The 10065-nt window shown below is 43.2% G+C and overlaps 1 protein-coding gene across 3 annotated transcripts in view; it reads left to right on the top strand.

Moving 5' to 3' along the window:
- Window positions 1-10065, top strand: part of STAT3 (signal transducer and activator of transcription 3) — a 111183-nt gene that overhangs the window by 73314 nt on the left and 27804 nt on the right. For all 3 annotated transcript variants that reach the window (XM_040434719.1, XM_040434718.1, XM_040434716.1), the window contains exons 5-9: window positions 5044-5139; window positions 5224-5305; window positions 6431-6525; window positions 7860-8011; window positions 8565-8723. In XM_040434719.1, the coding sequence (XP_040290653.1) occupies window positions 5044-5139; window positions 5224-5305; window positions 6431-6525; window positions 7860-8011; window positions 8565-8723 (584 nt within the window). The remainder of the gene's footprint in view (window positions 1-5043; window positions 5140-5223; window positions 5306-6430; window positions 6526-7859; window positions 8012-8564; window positions 8724-10065) is intronic.

The raw sequence follows: 10065 nt of genomic DNA, 5'->3' as shown, positions 1-10065 counted from the left end.
TAATATTGATGACCTATCATGAGCATAGGTCATCAATATATATTGCCGGATAATTGTGAATTTACAGTGTCTCAATTATAGTTGGCGCACAGTGCAGGTGCCTTGAAGGGTTGTTCCAGCTAGCTGGCCCCAGGTTGCAGAGTTTTTACTGAAATGGCCTAGCAGGGCTGCACTCCTGTTTCCGTACCTCCCATTATAGTGAATGGGAACTATGTTAACAGTATAACAGAACAAGCTTTGCTGTGGAAACTGCGAGATGGGATAACCCCTTTCAGGGGTGTGGAAATAAAATAAAAAAAATACTTGTCGAAGGACTAAAGTGGGGGCTCAATCTACTTGTCCCTCATGACCATCTACTTGTCCTGAACTTATACTAACGTTATACTGTATGGGGGTGGGGGCCACAAGGCGATGTTATACTGTATGGGGCTGGGGCCACAAGGAGATGTTATACTGTATGGGGCGGGGGCCACAAGGAGACGTTATGCTGTATGGGGGCAGGGCCACAAGGAGATGTCATGCTGTATGGGGTGGGGGCCACAAGGAGACGTTATACTGTATGGGGGTGGGGGCCACAGGGAGACGTTATATTGTATGGGGGCGGGGGCCACAGGCAGACGTTATATTGTATGGGGGCGGGGGCCACAGGGTGACGTTATACTGTGCGGGGGCAGCCGCTTGGTGACGTTATTCTGTATGGGGCACTAGGGCAGCCCCAAGGTGACGTTCTACTGTATGGGGCACTAGGGCAGCCCCAAGGTGACGTTATACTGTATGGGGGCAACAGGGAGACATTATAGTTTATCAAGTGCCACGTGCAGTGCAGATTGCAGGCAGGGCCAGAGCCTCATAAGACAGACAGCACAACCTTTTATTTCTGACACCCCTACAGATGAGCGTTCCTCCTGGAGCCTGTCCACATCGCAGCTCCCGGCCTGACCTGCAAGCGCTGACTGGGGTCACATAGCATTATACTGATTTATGATGCTATGTAACCCTTACAGTTCTGGAATGTATTGGATAACACTGACATAATGCTGTCAGTGTTATCCAACACATTCCAGAACATATAACATATATATCTCCTTAGAAGCCAATTTGATCCTAAAGGGTTAATTTACCCCGTAATCTAAACTGTGTCATCTCTCACTTTTCTTATCTCTCTGCTCCTGTCCCTTAATCTTATCACTGCTGACAGCCTCAGTGTAACCTGTTCTAGAGTCTGACTCACGGCCCTTTTAACTCAATGAATTCACTAAACTAATCGGATCTTCAGATTCTTTTAACTTGTGACTCATTCGATTCATTTCTATTCTAACTCCCTGTACAGACGACGGCTCAGAGCTGCTAGTGCTTGCCTTGCCTCAGCTCTGATTGGTTTGTGGGTGGGGAGGGGAGGGGCTGGCAGAAGCAGCTTCCACTCTAGGATCAGATTACACTCCTCCCAAGTCCCTCCCCTCCCTGCTGCCAGCGTCTCTGCTATTGTGTGCTGTGACTGAACTGAGCCGACGATGCAGGGGCAGGCTGACATAGATGTAGGAGCGGTCAGCTCGCGGCAAGCATATGACCGCTCCTATTACTGCCCAACCGATATGTCCCTGCTACTTGCCCGCACAGGGCTAAACAACTGTTCAAACTACTTGCCCGGCGCCCGGAACTGCATGTCCCGGGCGTCAGGCGATAGGAATTCCACACCCCTGCCCTTTACAGGGAACCTGTCATCATGAAAATGCAATGTAAGCTTCCGGCACCATGTTATAGAGCAGGAGGAGCTGAGCAGATTGATATTTAGTTTTAATGGAAAAGATTCAGTATAACTTGTATATCAGTCATTGAAATTGGTGTTCATTCTGGGCTTTGAAGTCCAGCATGTGGTACTGTCAGTGACAGACAGCTTTCCCTCTATGACTGTATACAGAGCTGTCAATCACTCATAGGTCCGCCTCCTTGACCTCAAAGCTCAGAATGAACAGGAATATAAATGAATGAAATACAAGTTATACTGAATCTTTTCTCACTAAATTATATATCAGTCTGCTCAGCTCCTCCTGCTCTATAACATGCTGCCTGCAGCTCAGACACCATGTTCAATGTGACAAGTTCTTTGTGCATTTAACCTCTTAGTGGCGCAACTAAGTTTAGCTTTAAAGAGGTTGGCTGCCTTTTGGGGGTTATTTGGCAAACTCTTCTCCTGGCAGATCGCTGCATGTAAATGCAGTGCTCTCCTCCACTGTCGAGCAGGCCATTGCCGGGAAGGAATGGTTCTTTCCTGACAATCGCCTGCTGAATTGTCCCATTTAAACTATCTTTAGGGTGTACACAGTGTGTATCTGTATGCAGAAAATCCGTCTGAGATCCACCCCAAACCTACATAAAAAACACACTCAAATCCGCACTATTTATTGTGTAGTTATTATGCGGTCATTATTGCAGATTTTCTGTTTAACCACTCCATTAAAGTCTTATCAAATGTCATTCACTTTGTTGGTACTGTATTACACGTTTGCATTGCTGAAAATCCTCTTGCACACAAACGTTTTGTTTTTTTTTTTCGTTCCGTGTTTGCGGTCCATATGTGGAACCATTCATTTCAATGGTTCCGGGAAAAAAAACTGAATGTATTCAGTTTTTCCGTATTTCCGTTCCACTGAAAGACAGAACTTATTGCCCGCAAATAACAATCCATGGTTCCGCAAAAAAAACCTGATGTCTTCCGTATCCGTTCGGTTTTTGCGGAACCATCTATTGAAAATGGTTTGTCCAGCCCAATTTTTTAACGTACTTGCTGTTTAAACATTGTTCTATGCTTCCGTTTGCGATCCGCAAAAAACGCATCACAAACGGAAACCGAACGGAAACACTGCTGCAACAAAAAAACAACTGAAAAACACAAACCATATGGTCGTGTGCAATAGGCCTAAAATTGTGTCGATAGCATGATTTTATCCTCCAAAAAAGCCTCCCAGCCACACAGCCCAAGCTGGAATTGTATAAAGCAGTATTGTCCTTTTCTGCTTGAATAAACAGGTTTTGGGCTGATCAGTTAAAAGGTTTGAATAAAAATTTGACCCATGCTTGTAAGGCCTCTTTCGCACAAGTGATACAGATTGTGTCAGGATCTGTTCAGGAACAAAACTGATGGTTTTGAACGCAAGTTCAATCAGTTTTGTCTACGATTTGCATTCAATGTTTGTTTGTTTCCGTCCGGTTTGTATCCAGATTGCATGTTTTTCATGTGCTTGAAAAAAAACTGAAGAATAACAATGTACTTCTCCTAGCAACCATCAGTAAAAAGCGCATAGCATCCGCAATGCAAATGCAATTCATTTCTACGGAGCCAGGGCTGCTTGAAAAATGCACAATATAGTACATGCTGCATTTTTTTCCTGAACATAGAAATGAATGAGAAACTACACTCATCTACACAGACCCTTTGAGTTGAATGGGTCAGGATTCAGTACAGATGCTATGCGTTCACTACGCACATCACAACTGGATGGAAAACTTACTTGTGTGAAAAAACCCTAAATGTTATAAAAATTAAAAAAAAACATCATAAAGTCACTTGTTTCCCCCCTGCTATTCTGAGCTCCGCAACTATGGTCCTCCTCTGTGTTTGTATACAAGACTGCTGATGTGACAGAGGTAGAAAAGCACATGACCACTGCAGCCAGTCAATGTGCACAGATTGCTGAGCACATTGATTCAGTTCCCATGTGCTGTATACCTCTGTCACCTTTGTAGCCTTAGAGCGGAGGATCAGAGCTGTGGTGCCAAGAATGCCAGGGGAGAAACATTTACATTTTTATTTAACTTTGACATCTGTTTAGGGATTTTTAATTTATAATATAGCCTTATCTAGGCTTTTCAATTTAAAACATTTACAAAAAAAAATTACTTCCTACTCTACTGCGATGCTGAAGTCTGTTCATGGGCCCACCATTGTCTCATTATCTGTGCTATTGATAGGACAACAGTACATTGCACAGAAAGTTCCAGCATTGACATGTGCACTGCCCCATAGATGATTGAGGAGGTTTTACAGAACACCTGTCACCACAAAATGCAAGGCAATCTAAGAGCACCATGTTATAGAGCAGGAGAAGCCAAGCAGATTGATATATATCTTTGTGGGAAAAGATTTGGTAATGCCTATAATTTATATCTTAGCTTTTTCCATCTCCTATGTGGAACTATCTGTTCAGGAAGGAGGAGTTATCAGTGATTGATAGCATTGTGTGTATAAGTGTACATATAGATAGCAACGCAAGTCATCTGAACTTTGAATGATACAAAATCAGTGATTGCTTATACATTATTTAGTTATAGGATAGGTCATTAGTATCTTAACGGTGGGGGTCCGACACCCGGGATCCCTGGCGATCAGCTGTTTGAGAAGGCACTGTCGCTCCTGTGAGCGCTGCAGCCTTCTCCGTGCTCACCAAGCACAGTGCCGTACATTGTATAGCGGCTGTGCTTGGTGTTGCTCTCAGCCCCATTCGCTTGAATAGGGCTGAGCTGCTCCTAGGCCATTGGACACATGAACGTGTCATCACTGGCCTAGGAAAAGCTGAGAGAAGGCCCCGGCGCTCGCTTGAGTGCCACTGCCTTCTCAAACAGCTGATTGACAGGGGTTCTGGATGTTGGACCCCAACAATCAGACACTGATGATCAGGGGCACAACTACCATAGTGGCAGATCATGTGACTGCTATTGGGCCCAGGGCAAGAGGGGGCCCAGTTGGGATCATCCCCTCTTCTACTGGTGGTGAAAATTTGGTCAGGACTCTCCCCTCTAAAGAAACAACTTTCAGCAAATGAGGCCGTGGAAAAAATTGCCAAAGTATCTTTGAAAGGGGTATAGGCGGAAACCCTTCTGTCCTGTGTGGGGGGCCTGGTTTGATCCTCGCTATGGGGCCCTTACTACTTTATGTACGCCACTGCTGATGACCAATCCTGAGCATAGGTCATCAGTATCAAAATCTCGAAAAACCCCTTTAATAAAAGAACTTCCAGAACAATCCAAATGTGTTATCTTTTTCAGCAAGGAGGTCCAGCGTCTCACCCTACTGCAACTGTCGTGACAGAAAAGCAGCAGATGTTGGAGCAGCACCTGCAGGATGTGAGGAAGAAGGTCCAGGTACTGGTTGTGTGTAGTGTCATGTTGTATTCCATACATCATGCGGCTCTTCCTGCTAAGCCTTTTCCCTCTTCTTTTTCCCAGGATCTGGAACAGAAAATGAAAGTTGTAGAGAATCTTCAGGATGACTTTGATTTCAACTATAAGACTTTAAAAAGCCAAAGTGGTGAGTCAATGCGGTCTGTGCTCGTATGTTGTAGTGTGTAGCATGGAGTGTACAAGATGTATTACAAAATGAGACCCTAAAAGTGTTTGAAGTTATTTTCTGCCTGGTTGGGAGGTGTTTTCAGCTATATCCCATTCAATATTTTAGCTGCATGTGGAGGGAGCCAGAAGATGGACAGTTCTTTTCTTTGATAGATAAGAAAGTACAGTATTTGCTGTTCTAGGTTTAGTGCCCTTTAATGGTATAGGAATTCAGGCAGTTGATGTGTCTGAATAGTGCGGTATGTAAGCCTGCATTGTTTCTCCAAGACTTGTAGCTGTATGAAGTTTGGATTGTCTTTAGAAGACCAACAATATCAAATGAAAGAAAGATCCTTTTATATCTGAAGTAAACAAGGACAAGCTTACCTCCTACAAGATCACTTGGTTTGCCCGACTCTGTATTCTACTGGTGGGGATTATTGTCATAACTTGGAGAAACAAGATGTCTCTCTTTTATGCGGATATAGATTCGTCCCCTTTAGTTCTTTTTCTTAAATAAACACTTTAAAAAGTATAACATCACATAATATAAATGTTCCCAGTGTGCCCTATGTGATTCTCACTCTACTAGCAAGGCTTTTGTATTTTAATTGGCTCTTTTGAGGTTATCCCATGATTAATGTACAAAATGAGAATCAGACATCATGTAGTACATGACAATCTCTAACAAAGCTAGAACCAGTCCTGTACCTCAACCTCACATGGATCCAGATATCTCCCTATTCATTGCTTCAATTGCTCTGCTAGATTTATATCAAGCTGGCAGCTCAATGGGAGTGTCCTTTCTCAGGGAGGTGTCTTTTTTCTGTAGCTCTCTCCCTATCACAGCTCAGGAGAGGATAAAACTGAGCATGTGCGGCCATCTCGGTAAGAAAGACAAGAAATAAGGAAAAAAACAAACAGCAGGTGGCACTATACAGATACATTTTATTGAATACCTCTGTAGTTATACTAAATGTTGAATTCCATGCAGTTACAAAAGTATTCAGATCCAGGTCCTAGTTTGAAAACGTAGAAAGATTTTTGTTGGACAACCCCTTTAACCCCTGACATATATTAAGCACTTGTTCTTCTTATATCATAGACCTTTCAGATCTGAATGGTAACAGCCAGTCCGTGACGCGGCAAAAGATGGCACAGCTGGAACAGATGTTGACTGCATTGGACCAGTTGCGAAGGGTAATAATTCTATCATTCATTATCATATGATAATATTTAGATGCCTACAAAATAATTCAGACTCTGAAATATTACTCGTGATAATCTTTTTATAGTATGTTAGCAACCGCTTTAGATGTTTCATATATGCCAGAGTCTCAAATTCCTGATATGTGAACCTGCAGAAACCAATTATTTCAGTAAACGAGTATTCTATTGATTATTTTTTACGATTAATCGAGTAATCTAATAAGTAAAAATGAATTAATAGATTGTTTTCCTTTATAAAAAGTCATCAGACCCCCTGCCATCAGTCCCCAACACCCTTTGTTCCCCCCTGTGCGATCAGCCCAAGTGCAGCACTCCCCCAGTGCCATCAGAGCAGCCCCTCCATGTCCCCCAGTGCCATCAAAGCAGCCCCTCCATGTCCCCCAGTGCCATCAGAGCAGCCCCTCCATGTCCCCCCATGCCATTCATTGCCAGCTGTCCCCCTTCAGTGCCATGTCCCCAGCGCCAGTGAAATAAAATACATACCTCTCCTGTAGGGACGCCACTCCACAGCTCCTTCCTCTTCGCGCGCTGCACTGGATCCTGACGTCACTCAGCATCGTCACGCGATGTGTCAGGATCCAGTGCAGCACGGTACAGGCCGGTGGGTGACAACGGAGCGGTAAGTAATAACAAGTGCTTAACTCCCGCTCCGTGGTCACATGACACAAATGAAGGGATTTCTTTTTGTGTCTAATTACTAGACTCAATTGAGTAATCGTTTCAGCCCTAGTGTCATCTGATCTGTAGGGGTATGACTCCAGGCATCTCAGCAGCCTCCAGCAAGTGTTACACCCCCTTATTTACTGCAGCAGATTGCCATACATCTGGTAGTGGCTGTGCCTGGCATTGTAGTTCACAGCAGCTCAGTCCCATTCAAGTGGATTCTGTCTGTAAATAAGATTGCAAATCAAAATCATCACCTTTGTCTTGAGGCTTTTGGGGCTCCTCCTCTTTGACACTTGTTTTTCTTTTTTTTTCTCATTGGTGTAGTAGTTGGTTTATAGTCATTCTAGTTTACAGTAATGTAGATTTGCACCCCATCCACTGACTGACCTGAAGAGCTTGTGCTTTGCTTATACTTTCACATGGCAGCCAATCTAAGCAGATAAACCATTTGCAGTGTAAAGCATGGTGTCGGGGCCAAAGCAGCTGGTGGGTTTTAGGCTACCATTGACTGATTTTAGGTGCTAACCTGTGCTTTTAGGTTACGGCTGTTTCCTAGTGGAGCAGTGCTTAAAAAAAACAACAACACACAAAATGAATTACTAACTTTTAATTGTTTATTATTGTATTATTTATTGCAGACTATAATCAGTGACCTGGCTGGTCTCCTGTCTGCCATGGAATATGTCCAGAAGACTTTAACAGACGAGGAGCTGGCAGACTGGAAAAGGAGACAACAGATTGCATGCATTGGTGGACCTCCAAATATTTGTCTTGATCGACTGGAGAACTGGTGAGAAGCCTGGCTGCTTAAGTGGTTGCCCAGGATTATAGAAACATGGCTGCTTTTTTCCCCAAAATAGCACCTCCTCTGTCAATGGGTTGTCTCTGGTATTAGTGCTCACCTCCATTGAAGTAAATGGACCTGAGCTGCATTATCACATACAAGCTGTGGACAGGTGTGGTGCTGTTTGTTGAAAGAAGCCAGGCATGTTTTTCTGATCCCAGATTAACCCCTTTTAAGGTTTGTTTGTTTTTGTAGATTTTAAGTTATCAGTTACTCAGTTATTTTATTTTTTATTTGTAAATTCTGGTGAATGTGATGACAAGAACTATCCTGTAAATTAGAAGAAAGGTGATGAGCTTACAATCTAGTAATGCAGAAGTTGACTAGAGCGTATGTTTTTATGACGTAGGCTTCTAATGTTGCAGTGTAGTTTCTTCAGATGGTATGTGAAAGAGTAAAAAAATTATTTATTTGATCAAGATTTTACCTTGTACGTACATGACATCCTATCTTCTTCTTTCCATGTGTTGGTGGACGTAAACTTTTCTTTTTCTTGCAGGATTACGTCTCTGGCCGAGTCTCAGTTGCAGACCCGGCAGCAGATAAAGAAGCTTGAGGAATTGCAGCAAAAAGTTTCCTACAAGGGAGACCCCATCATTCAGCACCGTCCCATGCTAGAGGAAAGGATTGTGGAATTATTTAGAAATCTCATGAAGAGGTTTGTGACCTGCTGCTATATAATAGTGGTCTTGCAGATTATGGGACTGATCTGTTTTTTGACTTGTGACGTACAATGCATTGTTTGGTCGGGCATCCACTTGAATGGCTGTTATGTAATGCTACATGGCTATCTTTGGCTAGATCACCAGGAAGCCAGGCTCGCAGCAACCGGTGTATTTCTCACACAGCTTCTGTATTAAAGGAAAAAAGAGATATGGTCTTTGTGAGTGTGGTTCTTCAGAGTAGAAGTAGACTATGCTATTCTTGCTGCCAAAAATACTGGAAAGCTCGACTGAAACGCCAATAAAACTCTAAACAGAAGTAAATCCTGTTTATCTGCTGCCTGTACTTGGTCAGCTGGTAGAACAGAGGAGCTGTCATAGTGGGTTTCTTAACATTGTGACAAGTCCTCTAGTCTGTTGATTAATGGAAATCTGGTGCTAGAGAAAAGAAGGTACCTAGAAATGCAAGCGCACCACCCTCTTGTGTAATGTAATGATGACTTCTACAGGGAGAGTGGGGCTCCTGGCTGCTCTCCCATGGTACCTTAAAGAGGTTCTCTGGGAATTAAGAAAATGAAAATACTTAATTTCTTTATTATAAATATATTCCCAAATACCTTTTAATTGGTTATAATGGCTCGTTTTGTCTAGGGAACAATCATTAGGAGAAATAAAATGGCCACTGTCCTTTTAGTACACACAGAACCTGTCCTAATCACACAGCAGGACAAGTTACTTCACTGCACCGTGCTATAGAGCTGCCTCATCCTCCTCTCTGCTCGGTTTGTCAGGGATAATGATCCTGAATACAGCTGACAAGATCTTCAGGTGAATCTTTGTAGGAATGAAGTTCATGAGGAGACATGAAGTACAGAGAGAAGGGTGGGGATATGGCTAATGAGCAGCAGCACTTGTATGTAGAGTCCTGTCCGTCCTCTCTGTTCTTCAGATCTCCTCTTCAACTCCATATGATCCTGAATGAAGCTGTTAAGAACTTTAGCTGAATCCCTGTGGTAATGGAGTTCATGAGGAGACATGAAGTACAGAGAGGATAACCAGGACAGATTGTGATAAAGTGTTGCTGTGGTAATAGACACTTCACACATGCGCTCTCCTCTCTGTACTTCAGGTCTCCTCATGAACTCCATTCCCACAGAGATTCAGCTAAAGATCTTATCTTATCTGTATTTAGGATCATAATCCATGACAAATAGAGCAGAGAGGAGGATGAAGCAGCTCCTTTAACTCAGTGTTCTGAAGTAATTTGTCTTGCTGTGTGTATAGGAAAGGCATTGTGTGTACTAATAGGATGGCAAGGATTTTATTTACCCGGATTGC

This window comes from Bufo bufo, chromosome 6, assembly GCF_905171765.1.
Source record: "Bufo bufo chromosome 6, aBufBuf1.1, whole genome shotgun sequence".
NCBI lineage: Eukaryota > Metazoa > Chordata > Amphibia > Anura > Bufonidae > Bufo > Bufo bufo.
Note: the sequence above shows the minus strand (reverse complement) of the source record. Positions and strands in the feature narration are given on the sequence as shown.